This window comes from Anomaloglossus baeobatrachus, chromosome 4 (genome assembly GCF_048569485.1).
Source record: "Anomaloglossus baeobatrachus isolate aAnoBae1 chromosome 4, aAnoBae1.hap1, whole genome shotgun sequence".
NCBI lineage: Eukaryota > Metazoa > Chordata > Amphibia > Anura > Aromobatidae > Anomaloglossus > Anomaloglossus baeobatrachus.
In genome coordinates this window covers 224,123,837-224,148,377 of record NC_134356.1, presented here as the reverse complement: position 1 = coordinate 224,148,377, position 24,541 = coordinate 224,123,837, and the positions used below count along the sequence as shown (strand labels likewise).

Genomic DNA, 24,541 nt, shown 5'->3' with positions numbered 1-24,541 from the left:
TTTCAAGGGATTATGCAAGATGTTTAAGTCTTCTCATATTGGCATGCCAGACCTGGTGTGTCACTCTCCATAAAGAGAAAACTTCCCCTTCAGAGCTCATTTTTTTCCACCAAATTTTGCAAAACCATTTTCTTAGGGGCCACATCAAATTTGAAGAGACTTTCAGAGGCCTTTGTGACAGAAAATACAAAAAAGTAACACCATTATTAACTACCCCCCTCAAAGTGCTTAAAACCACATCTAACAACCTTATTAACCCTTCTGGTGCTTCTCAGGAACTAAAGAAATGTGGAAGCAAAAAAAATAACATTTTTCTTTTTCTAACAAAAATGTTAATTTAGCCCCAAATTCTGCATATTCACAAGGGTAACAGAAGAATATGGACCAGAACATTTGTTATGCAATTTGTCTTGACTATGTTGATACTTGACATGTGGTGGAAAACTACTTTTTGGGTGCATGGCTCAGAAGAGAAGGAGCCGTATTTGACTTTTAGAGTGTAAAATTGTCTGGAATAGATAGCGGATGCCATGTCTCATTTTCAGAGCCTCTGAGGTGCCTACACAGTGGAAACCCCCCACAAGTGACCCCATTTTGGAAACTAGACCCCTCAAGGAATTTATCTAGATGTTTGGGGAGCACCTTGAACCAACTGGTGCTTCACAAAATTTTATAACGTTGAGCAGTGAAAATAAAGAAAACACATTTTTCCCACAAAAATATTGCTTTAGCATCAAATATTTTAAAGGGTAACAGGAGAAAATGGACCATAGAATTTGTTGTGCAATTTCTCCTGAGTACAATGATACCCAATATATAATGGAAAACTACTGCTTGGGCACACGGCAGGGCTCAGAAGGGAAGGAGCAACATTTGACTTTTGTAGTGCAAAGTTGGCTTGAATAGATAGTGGACACTATGTCATATTTGAAGAACTCCTGATTTACCTAAACAGTGGAAATCCCCACATATGATCACATTTTGTAAACTATACCCCTCATGCAATTTAACTGTGGTGAACATGTTGAACTCCTAGGAGCTTCTCAGAATTTTATAACGTTGAGCTGTGAAAATAAAAAAAAACCAAACATTTTACCCACAAAAATGATGCTTTAGCATCAAACATTTTACTTGTACAAGGGTAACTGGATGAAATGGACTGTGCAATTTCTTAAGAGTACACTCATATCCCACATGTGTGTGAAAGCTACTGTTTGGGTGCTCGGCAGGACTCGGAAGGGAACAAGTGCCACGTGACTTTTGGAGTGCAAAATTGGCTGGAATAGATAGCAGACGCCATGACGCCTTTGGAAAGCCCCACATGTTCCTAAATATTAGAGCTCCTCCTCCAGTGACTCCATTTTGGAAAATATACCCCTCAAGGAATTTATTTAGATGTGTAGTGAGTAGTGATACGTGGACTCGCAGATAACTGGGATCAGCGGGTCTAACTAGGTTAAACCCCCCCAAAAAACAGTACTGGCCCGGAATTGTTCCTAGCTGAACACTGGTACGCAATTAATTCTATGGTCACCAGAATCTGGCACTTTAAAATTGTAGTAGAAGGGATAGGGGGACTGGAGCAAGCACGTTATACTTACCGGTCTCCGACACAGCTGTACCTGCTTCCAAAGCTGCTCATTCTACTTCCATGGCCGCTCATCCACATGCACTGCTTTCCCCATCCACTGGCAGTCATGGCATCTGTGATTGGTTGCAGTCAGATGCGCCCCCTGCCTGTGTCACAGCATGTCTTACTACGTGCAATCACAGACCCTGTCTGCGGCTCTATATTGTGGTATAAAAATAAATAAAAAAATTAATAAAACAAATGCCATATGGTCCCCCATATTGTAATACCCAGCACAGATAAAGCATATGGCTACAGGCTTCAGCCCCAAATTAATTGCTTACCTTAACTGTGTACCAAAATAAGAAGAACCCCATGGGGCTTTTTTTTTAAAGTTATTTAAATGAATAATTTTAAAAATTGTGTGCGGTCCCCTTACTTTTGCTACCCAGACACAATAAAGCTGACAGCTGGGAGCTGGTATTCTCAGGCTGGAGAAACCCATGCTTATTGAGCCCCCCAGCCTAAAAATAACAGCCTGTAGCCACCCAGGATTGTCGCATCCATTAGATGTGACAATCCCAGAACTTTACCCACTTCTTTCTGATTGTCCTGGTGTGGTGGCACTCGAGGAAATAATGGTTAATAACAGCTCACAGCTGCCACTAAGCCCTAGATTTGTAATGGGAGACGTCTGAGACCCCTTTATTACTAAACTGTAAGTGAAAAGAAATAAACACAAACAGAGAAAAAATTCCTTTATTTGAAAGAACATATAAAACCCCCCATCCTTTTGCACCCCTTTATTAACCCCCAAAACAACCAGGACCAACATAACCTACATGAGGTCCCACGATGATTACAGGTCTGCTACAATTGAAGTGAAAGTGAGCGGGCACAAAACATGCCTGCCCACTGTGAACTTTGGGGAGAGAATGAACGCAATGAGCGGTGACATCATTCAGGATATTTGCAGTCCCAGCTGGAGATTTCCACTGTCCTCCACCTGTGATTGCAGGAAGCCTGACCTCAGGTGACCTCAGTAAACTCAGTGATGTCAGCTCACTTGCGGTCACAGAGTTTAGACCTTTATCTCCTTGTAGAAAACTGAAATTTTGCTGAGTCATTTTGCCAGGCGGTATAGATTTAGTTAAGCAATATGGTTTAACAATTTCAGCATCAAATTTGCATCTTTTGCCCAAAAAATGCCATTGCGGTGCAGTCTTCTGCCAGAAGGTGCAAATTTGATACTGAAATGTCTGCACCAGATTTCAGCACCAAATTTGCACCTCCTGGCAGAAAACTGAGCTGAAATGGCGTCAAAACCAGATTTTTTTGTATTTTTGGGTGAAGAGATGCAGATTTGGTGCTGATTTTTTTTACACCATATTCCAGCAACCAATCTACACCTCCTGACAAAGAAATGCATCACTACTGCATCATAAGGCGTGTGATAGTTATGCATTTTTTTTAAAGGTGTAGATTGATATGATAGTTGAAAGATATGTTGTAGAAATGTCAGCACCAAATCTGCATCTCTTGGCCAACAAAATTAATTTTCTACCAGAAGAGGCAGGTCTGTGAGTTTTTGAGGTCACTTTAGGTCAGGTTACCTGCGATTGCAGGTGGAGAGCCAACTCTGACCGCAAATAACCTGAGGGACATCACCGCTCATCATGCAGCACAGTCTCTGCCTGAAGCTCACAGCGGGCGAGCATGTTCTATGGCCGCTCGCTGTCACTTCAGATGTAGCAGAGCTGGAATAGTTGTTTGACCTTATGTAGATTTGTCGGACCTGGGTGTTTTTGGAGTTAATAAAGGGGTAAAAGAGGGTGGAGTTGTTTTTGTATTTTATTTCAAATAAAGGAGTTTTTCGGTGTTTGTGTTTATTTCTTTTCACTTACAGATTAGTAGACCCTCCCTATTACTAATCTAGAGCTTAGTGGCAGCTGTGAGCTGTTATTAACCTTTTATTAACCTGCATCAGGGCAATTGGGAAAATCTGGAATTGTCACATCTAATGGATGACACAATTCCGGGGCAGCTGCAGGCTGCTATTTTTAGTCTGCAGGGGCCCAATAAGTATGGGTCTCCCTAGCCTGAGAATACCAGCCCCCAGCTGTCGGCTTTATCATGGCTGAGTATCAAATTTGGGGGGAACCGCAGACCATTTTTTAAAACTATTTATTTAAATGATTTAAAAAAGCCTCATGTTGGTCCTCTTATTTTGATGCACAGCCAAGATAAGCACATGGTTGGGGGCTGCAGCCTGTAGCAGTATGCTTTATCCGTGCTGGGTATCATATTATGATACAACAATTTATTTACTTGCAGTCAGACATGCTGTCACATAGGCTGGGGGTGCATCTGACTGAAACCAATCACAGACACCAGGACTGCCGGTGGGCGGTTAAAGCAGTGTGTATGATTGAGCAATAATGAGTGGCCCTGGAAGTAGAATGAGTGGCTCGGAAGCATTTACATCCACATGGATACCGGTAAGTTTAATACGCTTGCTTTATTCTTATTTTCTTAATTTTTCATTTTTTTTTATTTCTTTCCCAGATTGCCAGATCCGGATCATTATCAGGAGTTCCCCGTGAACTGTGAACCCGGGCCCGGTACTTGGGTATGTTTGAAACTTTGTGGATCCGGACTTTTACATTCCGCGTCCGCCTCTCACTATTATTGAGCACTTTGAGCCCATAGATGCTTCACAGAATTTTACAACGTTGAACTGTGAAAATGAAAAACTGAAAATTTCCCACAATAATGTAGCTTTTGCCCCAAATGTTTAATTTTTACAAGGTTAAGTAGAGAAAATGGACCACAAAATTTGTTGTGCAATTTTTTTCCCAACATGTGAATGTACCACAAGTGGTGGAAAACTACTGCTGGGTCATATGGCAGGGCTCGGAAGGGAAGGAGCACTATTTGTCAATTAGAGCACACATTTTCCTAGAATAGTTTGGGGAATCCATGTGCAGAGCTGCTAAGTGCAAGAAGATAAAAAGGAGCCAGCACGATCTGTACACATTCAGTTGCCTCACCCTTTCCACAGGCATTGCTAATTAAGCACCATACTTGGATCTGGTCCGCCTTTATCAATGGTTGCTGTCTGGCACTGGGAGGGTCAGTTCTGATATAGTCCTGTTATGTGTAGAGCTTGCTCCACATGCTGGGACCTGGGCTGGCCTCTATCCACAATTGCCTCTTTTGCAACATAGAAGCGGTTATATATACAGGTTACAGGTATGTGTGCTCCATTATGGTTCTGCTTTTAACTTTATCTAGGAGGCCGCATGGCACATGAAATACAGAATATAGAGTAGGACCCCCCTATTGAGATTTGCCGTGACGTTGGCAGGGGTGGCTCAAAGAATTGATCAATTATTTGCTAAAAATCTGATTTATATTACAGTACAGTTGGAATAAATCTGTGAATTTGCACTATTTATATGATGCATGCCATTTTCAGATCGTGCTGGCTCCCCTCTCTCTAAGTGCAAGAAGATGAAAAACTATTTTCAACAAAAGCAAATGCATCATATTGCCAAATATGGCCAATCATCAAAATAGATATATTTTGCTAGAAAGAAAGAATGGACAAAAGGAAAATCACAGAACTACAACGCGACAAAGGAAAAAGAGGCGATCAGACATCCTTAATACAACGAGTAACATTTATTATCAATATTATATGTTATAAGGGCATGTAACTAACATAGATACCAAATGTCACTAAGTAACGAAGGCTAATGCCGAAACAGCCATTGGGTGGACACCATTCCCAATCAATACAGGTAATACAGCTACAGCATAGGATAGTGTGGTTTTTGTTCACTCCTCTATTGCTCAAATCTTTGTGATAAGCTAATTCTGATTGTTTTTGAATCAGGGGACATCGCTCTTGTTTCCTATTCGGTCTTTTCCACCAGATCCTATATATACATTATCTTTGGACTGTGGTGCACTATTGTGTAGAAATACATTGGCTATTTATGGCTATTTGATGTCTCTATTTACCACAGTCTTTTTCATATGCATTTTGTATCTATGTTAGTTACATGCCCTTATAACATGTAATATTGATAGTTAGCCCCTGACTATATACACCACACTTGAGATGTGGTCTTTATTTCTGAAATATTGATATTACACCACCATTCCTTGCTGTCCATACAGCCTCTTTGTGGCCACAATAGGCTGTTTATATATATCTTAAACTGTATTTGCCGCATTACTTCTATTTTTGCCATATTCATTGACTGTTGTATATGGTTGTTATATTGCATTAATTTTCAGGTAAATTTTTGACATTTGATACATATATCATCTATGTGGGAATTTTATGTCTTTCTTTTCGACTATTGTGTTGTTACATTACCCCCACCTTTTCACCTTGTATAATAAATGTTACTCTTTTGCATTAAGAATGTCTGATCGCCTCTTTTTCCTTTGTTGCATAATTACAAGAATAGCAGAGATCCACCTGAAGTGATCCTTTTTGAACATTACACACCCTTGGTAATTTATCTTTGGGTATAGTGATGATTTTCACTCCATCGATGATTTCCAGAAACAAGCACCGTGTGGATGTTTTAGAGCAAAAATGTTAACTATGCCATAGTAGTGCCCAATATATTGTGCCTAGCTTATGTCTCTGGAGACATTAACCCTGAAAATTGCTATGCCAACTCTCCTTGAATGTGTCATTCTCTAAATAAACCGTATGCCTGAATGACAAAATGGAATAAAGTAATGCAGTTTAAAAGCTTAGTTCTGTGTGGAAGATTTTAAAGCAGTCAGTGAGGCATAAGGCTGGTAATGATGATGGGCAATTGTGGGCAATAATAGAGGGTATCATGCATCATTCCTATCTTAGTACATACACAACATCTTCTCTGGAGGTTATTTTTTGCTTCTGTTGCTGGAATGACTGCAGTAAAGTCTCAGTGAGTCTTTTGACATTTTCAGATTCTAACAGATGAGCGCCCAACATGTGCAGAAACGAAATTTTCATTTACCTTTTCCTGACAATCAAGGAAAGTATCTGAATATAACACAAAATAATTATATATGGCCACCTGAAACACGTAAATGCCCATTTTTTGTAAGTCTCCCTTTGAATTTTACAAGGGACTATTTGATTAAAATATTTTGTGTTGTGGTATAGAGCCTTAAGAACATTTCTGTCAACTCTTCCATGATGGATCTGATTTTATATAGTCATGTTCTGGGACATTTCTGGGCAGGCATTGACTATTGTCATGAAAATGGCAAATTCTCATGAGCATTTCATAGCGGGTCTTAGGAAGAAAAACAGAAAACACGGCGGTTGGACCAGCAAGCCTGAATGCTCGTGTTTTTAACAATCCCCATGGAAAATGTAAGCCCTAATTTTTTTTTAATTTCAGGAACATTAGTTGGTGTCCACAAATTTGATCTAGCATAATAGGATCGCGGATTCTGATTGAAAAATTGGGAAGCGTATAAATTTGTTTGGAGGATAATAATAACCTCTAGCAACCTATCTGTCATGCACAAATTAAAAAAATAACTGGTCCAAAATCTTCCACCTCCAATTTATACCAGGGATAGCAGTAAAATCAGGCATGAATGAGGTACCCGAAACCGAATCCTCCCATCTGGCAAATGCTACATCGAGTGGCTAAACACTTTGCACACTGGAATCCGCCAATTCACTAGTACCAGGGACTTCACTTGTACTAGACATTGTTCCCTGATTTGGAGACGTTTTTCCAGTAGCGCCATTTGCCTCTCTTGTATTAGCCCTTGTCATTTTTTAGGATGGACCAGAAAGACTGCTCATTTCTGAGCTATCACTGTCGCTATGACTAAAGCCCTCAAAATCATCATCGTCATTTGACATTACTTTTCTTCGCTGTCAGAACATAAAAGGGCAAATTCTTCCTCTGCAGTATAAAGCTGACATGCCATTTTATTACTTATTTTATATATATATATATATATATATATATATATATATATATATATATATATATATATGTACACTCTACGGTTTTAGTTATATTGTAGCATAGTATATGCTCTTATCAAACTATATATACACTATACTGTATATAGTATTGTATATAGTATTTATATGTGTATATTATTACAAAAATGTAATTAACGCAACTAAATAATTGATTAACATAACTAATTGATTAGCTAATCAAATAATTGATGGAGCTACTAATAATTGATTGGTAAAACAATTGAGAACAATTTATTTTAATGTTTATGTTTAATATATTTATTGCTAAATTAATAATTTATTTTCATGGTAAGAAAAAAAAATATATGAATTTATTATCAATAATCTAATTTATCTTATCAACTATACTATATTAAATAACTAGCCTATCTAACCCTATATGCTGACTAATGAATTGATGGCAGTAATGAGGAAAGGGGGAAATGATTGATGTTATTTGTTTTCACAGTATGACAAGATCTCTCAATGACAAAATTCTGGTCAGCAGCTCTTTTCACATTGTCTCCTCTGATGGCTAAGGGTACCTTCACACTTTAGCGATGCAGCAGCGATCCGACCAGCGATCTGACCTAGTCAGGATCGCTGCTGCTTCGCTACATGGTCGCTGGTGAGCTGTCAAACAGGCAGATCTCACCAGCGACCAGTGACCAGCCCCCAGCCAGCAGCGACGTGCAAGCGACGCTGCGCTTGCACGGAGCCGGCGTCTGGAAGCTGCGGACACTGGTAACTAAGGTAAACATCGGGTATGGTTACCCGATGTTTACCTTAGTTACCAGCTCACACCGCTTAACTTAGCGTGTGCAGGGAGCAGGAGCTGGCACTGGCAGCGTGAGAGCTGCGGAGGCTGGTAACGAAGGTAAATATCGGGTAACCACCTTGGTTACCCGATGTTTACCTTGGTTACAGCTTACCGCAGGCTGTCAGACGCCGGCTCCTGCTCCCTTCACATTCAGGATTGTTGCTCTCTCGCTGTCACACACAGCGATGTGTGCTTATCAGCGGGAGAGCAACAATAAAAAAACGAACCAGCACTGTATGTAACGAGCAGCGATCTCACAGCAGGGGCCAGATTGCTGCTCAGTGTCACACACAGCGAGATCGCTAATGAGGTCACAAAAAACGTGACTCAGCAGCGATCTCAGTAGCGATCTCGCTGTGTGTGAAGTACCCCTTACAGACAGAAGATCAGAGGAGAAACAGTGTTCAATATGAGGCAAATCACTCAGGAAAGTTTGGCACTACAATAAACTTTCCCAGCGTTTGCTGTCATTGGCTAGTATCATGCTGACGGTATCAGGACCTGAACCAAGCAGTTAGCGTTCTGCACCTGAAGGTATGTGGGTGTTCCGATTGCCGAAAGACTGTAAACACATGTCGGCGCTGTACAAAGCCCAGCAAGCGTCAATGTTTTTCTACAGTTGGCAGTTGTGAACAGGTTAAGGACAATATTATAGTTTAAAAATTTACCACAATGAATATGACAACAAAAAACAACAAACAAAACACAAGTTAAACAAAAGATGTGTGTGTGTATATATATATATATATATATATATATATATATATATATATACATATATATATATGTATATGTGTATGTGTGACGCCCCTGGTGCAGAACTCACCCTCCATGGTTCTGGGATCCTAACTTTGGTATTGTTTACCATCAGCACTCAAATCCTGACCACACCTTACACCACACACTGTCAGGCACACCAGTGGGTTGGTCTAGCTGGGAAAGCGCCACCCGCCTAGGGGTCAGGCAGACTGGTGGGAGGGAAGAAGTCAGAAGAGTAGTAGCCCTTAGAGAGTGAGGAGCTGAGGGAGTTGTAGCTCCCTGGGAGACTTTGGTTAGGTCGCAGACGGTGGTCTGGGACCGGAGGAGTCGGAGACCCGGTCGCAGGGTATTGGAGAAGGGTGCCCAGACTTAGTTTGGGAAAACGATCGGCACCGGTGGAAAGTCCAGTAACCGGATTGGTGCTGAGCACAGCGGGGTAAAAGACCCTAGATCAGGGAGTAGCTTCACGCAACCTGATAATTCACCTGTGGAGGATAGTCTCTTTATGAACCTTCCCCAAGAGCTCAGAGATCGAAGGTATCAACACAACGAGGGGGATAGGGCTTTCCAGCTGATGCGGCCTACAAAAATCCCAAGTGTCAGCCATTGAGAGCACAGCTCCCCTATCTAAATATAGGGAGCGGGACCCTGACAGCTTCAGGCCGAGGGGTCACTCAGAAACATCTATCTACATGTGCATGGATGCAGGCTCCAGTCCACCACACAGTACCAGCGGGGACGGATTCCCGGATGAGCTCCCCAGAGTGGCAGCGGCACCCAGAGACTTGGTTTACTTCTGTGTCAGAGTCTACTTAATGGTTGCACTAATATCCACACAGCCTGAGTGAGTACACTGCTGCTTCTGCATTCTGCCTGCCCCACAGCCCGCACCACTCCATCCTCACACCTATCCTCTAGAGTCCCGGGGTCTCCCCTACCCATGGAGGAAACATTATCTGGCTGCCCTGCTCCATCTCCCCAGGTACTCCCATCGGCAGCGGCAGTACTCCCCTTATCGCGAACCACGGGTGGTGTCACAAACTCTCCCTTGTAAATATTCCCCCTTTTACATTTTTAAGTGGCCGCAAGCCCCCGGGTCCGGAGACCCTCGAGCCACAGCAACCCTGGATACAAGCAGTTCGACTGCTGCAGGGGCGGTACATATGAAAGGATTAATATTCCGCAGCACATTACCAGATAAACTGGGAATAACCAAATTGCCACAGTATGTTGAAATAGCAGTTTTGGAATTATCTAATTCATCTTCAGTGTGGTGTATTATTCAGCAGAGTCCTACAGTAGTTCCTGACATTTCCTTTATATTAACCAAGGGGAAGGCATCAAGATAAATAAATGCCCTATTTTACCCTACTGAAGTTATAATGTCCCTAGGAACACCATTAATCCCACCCTAACAAGGGCAGTCCACTGCTGACCCTAATAGTAGCCTGCCCAAACTGTCACTAAGAAATTCTTTTTTTTGAGGATCAATTTTTCCTACAAAAGAAAGGAACAGCTATGGGCTTGAACATAGCCTCACCATAGGCTAAAGCCTTTATGGCTATGTTTGAGGACTCAAAATAAGAAAAGATTGGAGGCACTCACCGTCGTGGCAGTTGAATTCTTTAATCAAACTTCAGGCATCGGGGGAAGGGGTGGGTGCAGAGCACAACTGGACTACGGCTGCCATTTTGCACCAGCTGTGGTGCTTCAACAGGTCCATACCCTTTTTTTTTGGACTGTAAAGAATTTTTTTCTAAACGTAGTATTGGTGAGATAATTCCACTACTGCTCTTCCTACTAGAGATATACCTATCATGGCACAAGTATTATTTCCAGTACATGGGGTAATGTGCAGAGGAATGTTAGCCCTTTCCCACAGATATATATATATATATATATATATATATATATATATATATATATATATATATATATATACAGCCTTTGTTAAAGTTGTTTTGTTTGTTGTGTCTAGTGTTCTTTTCTGTAGATGAAAAATCATTGCGTTTCTTTGGATAAAAACCTGGAGATTTTTCATGCACTCCTCTGACCTAACATTAACCATGAAAACTCTTATATCGTTCTGATTTAAGTGCTCAAGTAGCAGCTATTGTCAGTTTATAACGAGTCCTTGGATCCCAGACAGTTTATTTACGTGCTATTGATTTTTAAATTTTCCTGAAAACAGATTCACAGGAATAGAATAAAAACAACCCTGAAAGACATTGCTATTATGCATATAACAAATATAAAAAATAATCTTCGGCACACTAAAAGTTCAGCTATGTGGATGTTCCGTGCAGAAATGATTTGTTGCTCAGACATGCATTAATAGATTTATTTTAATTGCAGAAAATTTCTTTAGATATTTTGGCCTATCCAGGCCTTTATCACATATTTTCTGCATGATAATAATGAAAATAACAAATAACAAAATTGAGCAAATAACAATATTAATTATATTAATTTCTAGCAATGCATATGGGATATATAGTAATATACATAAGTACAATCATAATTAGTGTGTCCAAAATCTAGTGTAAGAAAAGAAGCGGCAGCTCACTCGGGAGATGGCAGGAAAATCTTTATTCTGCTATAGCAGAAATAAGCACGGGAACAGTTGGGGGGAGAGAGGAGAGTGCAGGGACGGGAGACGGACAACAGCCGTTTCACGCTGTGGATAGCGCTTTGACAAGTCCTAGTCTGTGCGATCAGCTGAGCGTTCTTATTAGTCATCACAGCTGACGTAGTGACGTTAAAAAGCAACAAAATGCTGCTAGGTATGTAACATTAACAAAACTACAACATGAACATACAATATAGATACAGGACATGAATATTCATTCTGCTCTCTCTGTTACAGATCAGAAAAATTCATATATGTTATATTATTATTTCTGCAGAATGAAATAATTTTTCGCAGCCTAAATAGTAACAACAAACGAAAAAGGGAGGGATCAGCAATCAGAGAAAAGAATTCCATCTAAAGGGAAAAGACATTCTCTTTTGTCCACTCCTTTTCCTCCTGGTATAAAATATATTTTTTTCAACAAAGACTATTGTGTACCTGGGAGAGATTATAAAACTCTGTTTAATTGATATCTAATATGCTATCATGTTATGAAAAATTATTATTAAAATTATTATTTAAAGAATATATCTATCACCAGGCAGAACATTTGTATACAGGACTCCTGTTTGTTCCGACTTATTATGCTGCCCGTTTATATACATAGATTTATCTATTATTGATATTAAACATTATAGATATCATATCAACAAAAATAATTTTTCAATTATAATTCCAGTGATATTTAAGGATTTTGCTCGCTATAAACAGGATTAGTATACCTGGAGGAAAAAGGGGGGGCAGGACAAAATAGGAATGGAGTATAATGAATAACAAAATTGATGGTTTGATATGTAAGAGTGTCTGCGAACTATGTTAAGAATTATTCCAAACTGGAGGAGTACATGTCTATCATGCAGGGATATCCATTTGAATCTCAACATGACCAGTTGTTATAAAAATACGGACATGTCATTGTGGTCGTTCAGACCTAAGGGGCTCATGGCTTTCGTGTTTATTATCAGACGTGACTCTTTTTGTCAGCATGCAGACTGTGTACAAGGGCGGGCTTTTTTAACCTTCTAGTGAGCAGTGACTGGTGCCGCGAGACCGGAAGTGACGTGGGTTCCGACTAGGAACGTCATATCTTATAACGCGGCCGACAACCCTATTGTGGCTGACAATGAATGGCAATACCTGATTGCGGAATAGTAGCGCTAGTGTGCATACCTAAAAGAAATATCCTCCGTGAGTGCACTAAGGACCATGCATTAGAAATAGGTAAAGGAATGCTATATACAAGAAAGACAGGATATTATAGGATCAGAGGAGGATGGAAGGACGAGACATAGAGAAGAAAAAACAAGAAAAGAGAAGAGAAAGAAGGCAGGGAAGGAAAGGGAAAAAGAGGAAGAAAAATAGAAGAAAAAGAAAAAGAAAGAAGGGTGAAAACTAAAGAAAATGAGATGAAGTTTAAGATAAAGAAAATGAAATTAAAGAAAATTTGGGATGTTTCACTAAATTATGTAATCATGAGATTTATTTGTGTTCAGGTGTGCTTTTTATATTCATTTATGACATATCGAGCCCTGTAAGATTTATATCTGTTAGTCAATATTGGGACACAGGAAGATTAAATAATTATGATGCTTGAAATGTTGTTACTATACATTTATTTATATATATATATATATATATATATATATATATATATATATATATATATATATATATATAACCTGAACATCAGACAATGTGATCATCATTACTATTATACTCAGATTATGCTTGATGTTTTTTGATTTTTTTCTTCTTTGTTTTTTCCATTTATTTTGTGTTTAAATGTACAATAAGATGTTACGGTTATTATGAATTTTGATTGATATTACGTATCTTTGTCAATTTTTTCAGTGTTTATATGAGGAAGGTCATTGATTGACCTAAATGTCAGAAACTAAACACTGCTACTTGAATTACCCAATTAAAGGGATCTTTTGCTTTCACTTCACTTTATTGCCAGATTATTTTTCTATAATTAGTAGACAGACATTATCATTATAATATCAGAGATTACATCACGTGATTCTATTGCATAGCAGGAACATACCAAGAGGTAGATAAATATGCAATTAGGGGATATAAGGTCATGATCTTGTGAAGAAGCAGAATAATCTGTATGAGAAAATAAATAATAAGTACGAAAAAAACGTAATATGTAGGAGAAAAAGCCATCTGCAGAGAAACTTTGAGTAAAGTTAAAGAGTTAGTTCACTACTTAGTTTTCCAAGCCACATCAATATAACGTTGAGAAACAAGGCTTCTTTCAAATACCTTGTGTTGTCCATGCTGCCTGTGAGCAGCGCTACTGCAGTCCGCTCATCCCCATCGCGTGACCCCGAGCTTCGTGACCTCTGAGATCCAGTGATGTCACGTCAACTTTTAGTTGACCTGACATCACCGAGGTGGGACACAGTCTCCATGAGTGACTGGGCTGTGACTCCGGGCTTTGATGAGCAGTGAAACGTCGCTCACAGCCCAGTCACTCATGGAGACTGGGGCCGGCCTCGGTGGTATCAGGTCTACTGGAAGCTAAAATTACATCACCGGACATCAGAGGTCACGGAGCCAGGGGGTCATGCGGTGGGGATTAGCGGATCGCAATAGCGCTGCACAGAGGCACTATTGGCAACACAAGGTATTTGAGAGAAGCCTTGTTTCTCAACGTTATATTGATGTGGCCAGTAATGCTAACTAGTGAACCACCCCTTTAATAAGATCAGGCCAGATAGGGAGATAGGATAGGGCTGAGGAAATATATGATGTCATAAAAGTCCAGGTCAATGAAGAGTTAATAGTTGTCTAATAAAGCTGTAAAAAATGTGTGAGAGACAGGAGAAACAGCGTCTGTACTTATAATAAGGACTTGTACCAATCCAGAATACCGGAATGATAGTGTGTGATCAGGAGTGACCTCAGACATATAAGGTCACTGTAGCAATAAAATAAAAAACTTATTAACCATTATCAACACCCTTTTACTCCAGTCTTCAATACACTTCCCAAAATCCAAAAGAATCCGCAAACCCCCCAAGCCGTCCAATTGTGGCATCCACTAATTCCATTTTTTTCCACAAGCAATATTTCTGAAAAAATAATTACATCTCTCATACCCAAAATTCACTTATATCTTAAGGATACATCACAATTCTTATCTATCTTGGATTCAGTCAGAAATATTCCTTCTGACAGTTATCTAGTAGCATTAACCACACAATGGGTATTCAGACCGTCCAAAAATTTCTTGACTCCAATATCAATTTTTACCCATGGACAGAAAAATGTATGCATTGACACTTTGGGTCTTATTCTCACTAAGAACTTCTTTCTTTTTGAGGATCAATTTTTTCTACAAAAGAAAGCAACAGCTAAGGGCTTGAACATAGCCCCACCATAGGCTATGGTCTTTATTGCTACGTTTGAGGACTTCTTCATTTACATTTACAATCATCCCTTGTTTCAACAATATACACTCCTCTAGAAAAGATATATTGACAATATCTTCCTAATTTGGCACGGTAGCATTGATAGCTTATCTCAATTCTTCCTGGAAATCAATTCAAGTATTCCCAATTTGACATTTACCATGCACCATGACAAACAGACAATACATCTCATGGACACTATGGTTAATCTCGAGGGAGGCTCATTATTTATTGATTTTTACAGCAAGTCTACTGAGTGCAACAGTTTTCTACATTACAATGCCTTCCATTCAAGCCGCATAAAAAAATCACTACCTAAGTCACAATTCTGTAGTATCGACAATAGTCTCTAACAAAGCCACACGTGAAACCCACCATGAAAAAATGAGAACAAACTCAGGGTAAGGGGCTACCCAGAACAAATTGACAGTTTTCACAATTGGTACTTTCTCCAATCAAGAGTCCTAAAAACCAGCCTTCATAAGCACCTACCATAAATTTATACTTAAAATTAACCAATCAATTAAACAACATTGGTCACGCCTCAGTATTGCCAATCCCAAATATTGTGAAATTCCAATATCTTCCTCTAATATGCAATAAGAGACTTAACCTTAGGGGACACTTGATGAGAGCTGACATAGGCCCAAAGAAAATTAAAGCAACCTAAAGACATCTAAGTGCCCAAAGAAAAGGGACATTCCCTTGTCTAGGCTGTTCTCAATGCTCGAATGTAACCAAAACAGATTGTTTCTGCCATCCACGATCAGAAAATTTTTTAACAATTAAAAATGTCTACACGTGCGACTGGTCATATGTCGTTTATTTAATCAAGTGCCCTTGCGGTCAAGAATATGTTGGAGAGCTTATCCAACATGTCACTTACTGAATCTCACAACACAAAGCCATTATTTGTAAAGAGACTATGCTGCCTATTAAGGCACATTTATTAGTCTTTGGACATTACATATCAAAAATGAGATTTCAAATACTAGAACATGTGCCAATGGGCAAAAGAAATGGGGACTATATTAAGAAATTAAGGGAACGTGAGGCCTTTCAGATCCATACCTTACAAACTATGAACCCAATTGGTTTCAATAGAGCATATGAAATATTTCATTAGTTGTATATCAGCACAGTATCTATCAATGTAAGGTTCTCATTCACCTATATTCACTATGTACAGTTAGTCCTAATATATTTTGAGATTCTTGTAATCCAGATAGATTGTTTGTCCCTTATCTGTATTGGTTTTATGATCTATGTCATATTATGTACTACTATTTGATTTGCATATCCCTGATGTTGTTTGCTAATAATATGATTATTACTATTGTCTTACTCTTACTCTCTAGATAAAATAGGAAGCTTGGACTATGATCTTACACATACCTTTAGGCATGTTTATTAACATACTGCTCCTCTTTTCTCTTTCATTCTTACTTTGCCTCCTCTCTCCACCATTTTCTTTCTTTCATTTTTCCTTTCCGGTCTATTTATTTTCCTTTTCCCCTTTTTTTTCTACCCATTCTAGACATTCTATTGCTCATTCCTGTCTCTTTCTCTTTCCTTGCATTGCTGTGTCTATGAGAGCACTCCTTTGTTTCCTAGCAAAACACATATGACATGCCTTTATGCGGCAATCTTCAGCCTCTCCAGGCGAGTATTCAGCCTCATGCGTGTGCCGCCCCCACGTCAGTAGCAGCCGGGCTGCTCGGATTTGGATCCGCAGTGGCTCGAGGGATTTTCGGACCCCGGGGTCTCGCGGACACTCAAATAAAAAAAAGGGGACGTATATGTACGGGATTGCTGCAAGTACTTTGTGACGCCACCCACGTTGTGTGGTGAGATGTAGCACCACCGCTGCAGTTGGGGAGCACCCGGGGGTGATGGAATGGCAGCTGGATGTTAACCCCTCCGTGGGTAGGGATGGCTGCCCCGGGGTTCAGTGTCTAAAACACGGAGAATGATGTAGGCCGGAGGTGGCGCGCCGGGCCGGACCGGGGAGTGTTGGTGTACTCACTGTGGAATAATTGCACACAAGTTCGTTGGTAAACCAAAGTGTAAGTGGCCGGCTGCCGCGTCCGGGTGTACTTGGGTCCCACACCCGGGCTGGTGTACCGATGTCCCTTCCTCCGGCACGCTGTAATTTTCTTGTGTTGATTTAACCCGTGTGCAACGGGAGAAATCCGCTCCCGGTGTTTTGTGTACCTGAGGAGCCATTGCCCACGAACACTGACCCTTGGGATTTCAGTGGGTGAATTCGGATACCCTATCCCCCGTGGTGGGCTGCCGGTTCGCTCTATCTGGGCTGAACTTCTGGAGCTAGGCCTGAAACCTGCTCCCGACCTGGTGAATTAGTGAAGGGGCTTGCAACCGTCTTCTAACTATGGTTCAGGTACCCCGCCTGTGTACGGTTTCCGGACCGGATCTCCGCTGTCGGTACCGGCGGGCTTCAACCCTGTCCCAGTCCACTTTGGATCTCCCGCGACCATAATCCCATGGCCTTTGACACGGTCCACTGCTTGCCACCTAGCCAGTAGACCAGGGCCACTACCCTGGCTACCTGCACTAGGCTCAGCTTTCCTCCTGACAGTCTGTCACTGTCACTCCTCTCCACTTCACTTCACTTACTGGTTCCCGCCCCCGGATCCTCAAGAGCCCTAGGTGGGCGCTCCCAATCTGACTGGTCCTGCCCACTGGTGTGTCCTTCTTACCCTGGGTGGGTGGCTAGGATTTGTGGCTGATGGAATCCTTGTGTAGGAAGGTGTTATGTGGGGTGCAGGTTACCTCTGTGTCCACCTGGCGGCACCAGGGCGACACATGCACATGCCTGGACTCAGGGATTCCCCCCACATGACCGCACACATCATTCTGACCCATGCCTGAATCCTGCCACCTGCCTATATCAGGTGTCATCTCTGAAGGATACTGCCAACCACAGCACCCAGCACCGCCATCTCCAGTTTCTTACATGTGCTCATTACATGCTCCTTCTCCTTCTGCCGCCATATTTCTCTACCTCTTGTTATGTTCTCACTATACAATAGACTCACGTGATATAATCTCTGGTCTTCTAATTATATTGTATGTCTACTAGCAGTGATTGTACTTCTGCATATACAGTATGTATATTACTACACGAATGCTTCCCGTACAACCATTATGTACTATGTGTATATCCCATATGCATTGATAGAAATTAATATCATTAATTTTGTTATTTGCTCTTAATTTCATTATTACCATGCAGAAAATATTTGATAAAGGCCTGGATAGGCCAAAACGTTGTGTTTCTAAATCAATATTTAAGCATCAATGCCTGTCCGTGCAACAAATCATTCCTGCGCAGAACATCCATATAGCTGAAAATGTTTTCTTTTTGTCGAAGATTATTCCTTATATTTATTGTTATTTTTCCTCTACGCACTCATTTTACAGTAAGCAAGCATATTCTGTATATACTATTATCTATATAATCTACAAAGCTTATGGCTTTACTTCCACAATATAAAAATATAACAAACCATAAAAAATATTCCAGAAGCAGACACTATAAGTCTGCTGCATTTATCTGTAAAGGCTTGGTAAGGCTCTGGCTTTCCTGATATTGGGTTCATACGTTCTTTTTTTGAGTATTTGGCTTCAAATTGAGGTCGGATTTCTTCCTATATAGAAAAAAAGATGTAAACATTTATATACATATATAGTTTATTTTTACTTACTAATGTTTTTCAAATGCTAACTAAAATTACATTATATTATTTATATTCTAAATTTCCTAGGATGAATCTGGTCTGGATAAAGGGGTAGCTTTCTTAAAAAATTGTTGTTCGAGAGATGTTTATATGTATGTAAATTCTATTCTCAACATTGAAATTGTGACACCTAGAAGGAAACGTGGAATTATGAAAATTACATTATCGATAGACATTTTAAAAATATGAAAAAATGGAAACAAAGTTTTTACAACATTTTGATTTATTCGGTATCGAAAATGAGCACTACACATAAAAATATATGCACTTAAGCGGGCTTTACACGCTACGATATCGTTAATGATTTATCGTCGGGGTCACGTTGTTTGTGACGCACATCCGGTGTCATTAATGATATCGCAGTGTGTGACACTTACGTGTGACCTAAAATGATCGCAAAAGAGGCCAAAATCGTTTGTCGCGGAGAGGTCGTCCTAAAACAAAAAATGTTCTCTTCGAATTAGCGATGTTGTTCATCATTCCTGCGGCAGCATACATCGCTGTGTGTGACACCGCAGGAGCGAGGAACATCTCCTTACCTGCCTCCACCGCCAATGCGGAAGGAAGGAGTTGGGCGGGATGTTTAAGTCCCGCTCATCTCCGCCCCTCCGCTTCTATTGGACGGCTGCCGTGTGACGTCGCTGTGACGCCGCACGACCCGCCGCCTTAGAAAGGAGGCGGATCGCCAGCCAGAGCGACGTTGCAGGACAGGTAAGTCCGTGTTACGGGGATAAGCGAGGTTGTGCGCGACGGGCAGCGATTTGACCGTGTCGCACAACCGACGGGGGCGTGTACGATCGCTTGCGATATCGCTACCGATATCGCAGCATGTAAAGCCCGCTTTACACTCCTTGGCTGCTATCAGTGAGTTTATTGAGGGTTGTCTGATTAATGTTTTGTCATGTTGAATGCACTTGGACACAAAAATAATCTACATGTATAGCTGCCAGTTCCCTTTGCAATAGCTGACCAATGATGTTCCAAATGTGATTGATAGGAGACAAGTCCAGAGATGCTACAGGCCATAATAGCATGTTTAGGCCATGCAAGCTGCTCATAGTAGCACAAACAACATGCGGTCTGTCATTGATGTACTGAAAAACAAATACTGGGACACTTTATTGAAATGGCTGTACCACCTGTTCCATAACCAAATCAAATCTAATAGCTGTTAGTGTACCAGGTATGAAGAATACAAGGCTCTCTCAATTTTACATTATGCTGCCCCACACCATAATCCCAGGAGAAGGATCTGTGTGACACTTCCCTCTTCATAGTGTTCCTTACATATTACACAAGTATACTAAGACAAGGTGTGTGAATGTGAGTATTTCTGTGTGCACTGCTCATTCTCGATAGTGAGTAAATTGAGATGTTTTGAAAATATTGTTTTCATTTTATTCAGAAATTACATATCATTAACATGTATATTGATCCTGTGATGTCCATAATTCGATGACTTTCCCTTCTCGGCGTCGCAATTTCAATGTAGAAAAGGGTATGTATGTACAGTAGGTGAAATAAGCATTGAACATGTCACCAATTTTCTAAGTAAATATATTTCTAAGGGTGCTATTGACATGAAATTCTCACTAGATGTTGGTAACAACAAAAAAAACATGTTCCAAACATGTTGGAGAACTATCCACTGATCTGTGGATGTAGGCGTGTGCAAATATTTCTGTCTCTTCATGTTATCCAACATTGTGTTGAGATGCAATACTGATGCGGAAAACATGTAAAAAATGAGATACTGAGTACATAAAAATTGACAGTTTTTGTGAGCCCAACAGCCAATGCCAACGCTACCTCTTATTGATGGTTCCCTATCAAACTCATGCCTCTCTTTGGGTTACAAAAACCCCTACAATATATGGGTGAATACCAACCTGCTAATGAAGAATTAAAATCACCTGAGGCTGAGGAGCAAGAGTGCTCAATCAGAAGGTATGACCCAATAATCAGCCTTAGGTGATTTTATTTCTTCATTAGCAGGTTCCTATCCGCACATATATTGTATGTTTTTTAGTGACTAAATGTAGAACTGGTGGAGGAAAGTTGAACTAGATGGACCTAGGTCTTTTTTCAACCTAAGTAACTATGTAACTATGTATACTACTATGTAACTCAAAGTGAGGCATTAGTTTGATAGGGACCCAACAATAATAGGTCACCTTGGCATTGGCTGTTGGGTTAACATAAAACTGACCATTTTTGTACGCTATCTCATTTTTTACATGTTTTCCATAGCGGTATTGCATGTCTATATTCCTATATTAATTGTTACACATATCTTAACACTACACAGTGCAATGGTCTGTTTTTTGTTACTATATTTCTTGCGTAGTTTGCACCTGTTCACATTAGAAAGATAGGAAGTGCCATCTGTCTGTTTCTTTGATTATGTTAAGATCAGGGCACTGTAGGGAGCATATCACTATCTCCTTATTTTTATTCACGCTGAGAATATGTCTTTATGATATTGGCTGGTTTTGGTCATTGCCATACTGCACAATCAATGTGAAGCCAATCAAACACCTCCCTGATGGTATTACATAATGGATAAGTACCTGTATTTCTCAGCTACTATCTTCAAAGTATAGTAAAACAAGCATCTCTGGAAGAGATGATATGGCCGCCAAAAAAATCTGATCTTAACATTATGGAGTTTATCTGAGATTACATGAAGAGATAGAAGGATCTGTGCAGGGCTATTTCCACAGAATATCTGTGGTCAGTTCTCCAAGATGTTTGGAACAACTTCCCTGCCGAATTCCTTCAAAAATTGTGTGCAAGTGTACCAAGAAGGATGATACTGTTTTCAAGGAAAGAGTGGTAAGTGTCACAACAAATATTAATTTGATTTATATTTTTTTTTTCATAAATTTTCCATTTTGTTTATTGATAAAAATAAACTAGTATTTTTTTCAGGCCTTGCTAAGACTTTTGATCAATTATGCATCAGTTATGCATGTTCCTGATGTATCACCAAAACGTAGACTATATTATTGAGTATCGAGTGTATCTAAACTTATGTAATGACCCATGTTACTCTTACCTCCTCTTCTTCCCAGTCTATTAAATCCCAGTCATAGGCAATCACAGCTCGTCTTCGTTTCCAAAACTCCAGAAAAACGGTAGCTAAAAATAGTTGAAAGATTTGTAAATGGAACTTAACAATTACATTGTCAAAGCATATTTTTTCTAGGAGTGTAATATATTCCCTTGGATTCGAAAGTTTAGTTGGAGGTTCTCCTAATATTCTTACCCCAAACTGCCATGAAAACAGCAAAGAATACAGTTGCTCCATTGTCAAAGAGATGGGTAACCTGAAATAAAACACATTACATATGATAGCAATATTTGTCTAATTGTACACATTTAAATAGGTCATAAACCAAGCCTCTATTGTTTGTACACTTGCTGACAGGTGTGTACAATCCACCTGCTGTTTTTTTTCTTCTAGTTGTACGGATTTACATTTTAGATTATTCATTATAGGTATTGTTGGAGTGCGGGTATTTATCATTATTACATCTTAATTATACACATTATATCTTATGCCTATAAATTTTGTTGCATTTTCATGGTTCCGACACTCTAATTTATAGGGAGCCTGTCAGGTTCCATGACTGTCCACAACCACTACTATAACTGTAGAGATGCAGATTTCTTTAAGGGGAATCTGTCACTTTATTCATGCAGTATATGTATATGTTTTTCTCTGACATTGCCCTGAGCTTAAAAGAAAATATGGTTTGAAGAACCTGCACTTCTCTTGGTGATTGACAGGTATCTTCTATGTGTGTATGAAGCAGGGCCAGAGAAGAACCTCCAGGCAGGCGAGGAACCAGAAACAAAATACCGGCTTTATTGACAGACAGGAGATAATAGTTCAGGGAAATATAATCAATGATCTGTATATTGCAACAGTGGTAACAGGCACACAAACGGTTAGCTGGGTCTAACAAGCGGTGCTCCAACTATTACAATAAAGAGTTCAATATAAACAATGAAGACAATTATTATTGCTATTCTATTCTAGTTCCTAACTGACCTCCGCTAACCAGTCCACGCTGCTATTACGTATTGTCTACCGACTGGAAAAAAATTCCAGCAACTTCGTCCCAAAAATTATTTTCTTAAAACTTGTAAGTTTAATCCATAGTATTAAAAACAAACATACATGTTAAAACATGAACAGCCTACGCATTTCGAACACAGGAGTTCTTAAACTTGGCTATACATATTTGTCAGTGACCAGATTTTATACCACAAGCAAACAAAGATCATTAACATTCAAGGACACTCTCCCTTCCCTCATGTGATTGCATAGCACTACTCTATTAGTTATATCACTCCATTCCTTTTCTAATATTTCTAAATCCAATATCTATTTGTGGGAAGACATAGCACAACTGTGTTCATGGTAATTTATTTCTATTCAACATTTTAAGTTATTAGTTCGCTTACAACTTTGCAGAGAAAAACACCAAGTTGATGTTCATACCATCTGGAACTCTAGTACCTAGTTTCGGAATTTTCAGAATCCACCTCGCTTCCTTATTGTACAGCATCCGCATTCTATCTCCACCTCTCATTGGAGGTGGTATATGTTCCAGTGCTGTCACCTTTAAAGTACTGGTGTCTCCTGAATGCCGATTTATGAAGTGACGAGATGCTCCTGATGGACTACGTGAACTAATGTTGGATATGTCATATATATGCTCTGATATGCGCTTTTTCAATGTGCGGCTCGTACAACCTACATATTGTTGCTTGCATGCTGTACATTGGATGGCATAAAAACAAAATGAAGTAATACAATTCAAAAATGATTTAATATTGTGTTTACTACCATTAGTATATGATATACATATTTTATTTTTGTTTTCCACGTAAGGGCAAAGGGTACATTTTCTTGGGGCACATTTATAAGAACCCCTCACTGCCAGCCATTTATCTCCCTCCCTTTTATTTATTTTAGTAAGATGCTCACTGGAAGAAATAATATTTCCAGTTATAGCCCTTTTAGGAACAAATTTGCATCAATCTTTTAATATTTCTTTTAGAGTCTCATCAGATTTGAGGATAGGCAGATTCTAACGTATTATATTAATGATCTTATCATACCTCTTACTGTAATTAGTTGAAAAAATAGTAATTTTAGAATTTAGGTCCTTTTTCTGTTTATTTTGATACAAATATTCCTGTTGTGTTTTTTGTTCTGCTTTTCTCCTAGATTGGACTAATAGCTGTGCATTATATCCCCGAGACTGCAGACTTTGGTCTATTATCAAACATTCTTTTTCATAGCTCGAGTTATTGGTACAACAGCATCTGGCTCTGATATACGCGCCTGTGGGGATAGTCTCCACAACAAACTTTGGGTGGCAACTAGTAGCATATAAGGCTGAGTTACCAGATATTTCTTTCCTGTAGAGCTCCCATTCTACTTTCTGTGTTGCTATATTCCCTGTAAGATTTAAATCCAGAAATGGAATTTGATTTCTATTCACATGGTATGAAAAAAAAAGATTATATTCATTAAGATTTAAATAATCTATAAACCTTGC

The 24,541-nt window shown here is 39.6% G+C and overlaps 1 protein-coding gene across 3 annotated transcripts in view; it reads right to left on the bottom strand.

Moving 5' to 3' along the window:
• The window catches only part of ANO4 (anoctamin 4), a 481,162-nt gene that overhangs the window by 42,096 nt on the left and 414,525 nt on the right, over nt 1-24,541 (bottom strand). For all 3 annotated transcript variants that reach the window (XM_075344688.1, XM_075344690.1, XM_075344689.1), the window contains 3 exons: nt 22,234-22,294; nt 22,024-22,106; nt 18,735-18,875 (listed from right to left, as the gene is read on the bottom strand). In XM_075344688.1, the coding sequence (XP_075200803.1) occupies nt 18,735-18,875; nt 22,024-22,106; nt 22,234-22,294 (285 nt within the window). The remainder of the gene's footprint in view (nt 1-18,734; nt 18,876-22,023; nt 22,107-22,233; nt 22,295-24,541) is intronic.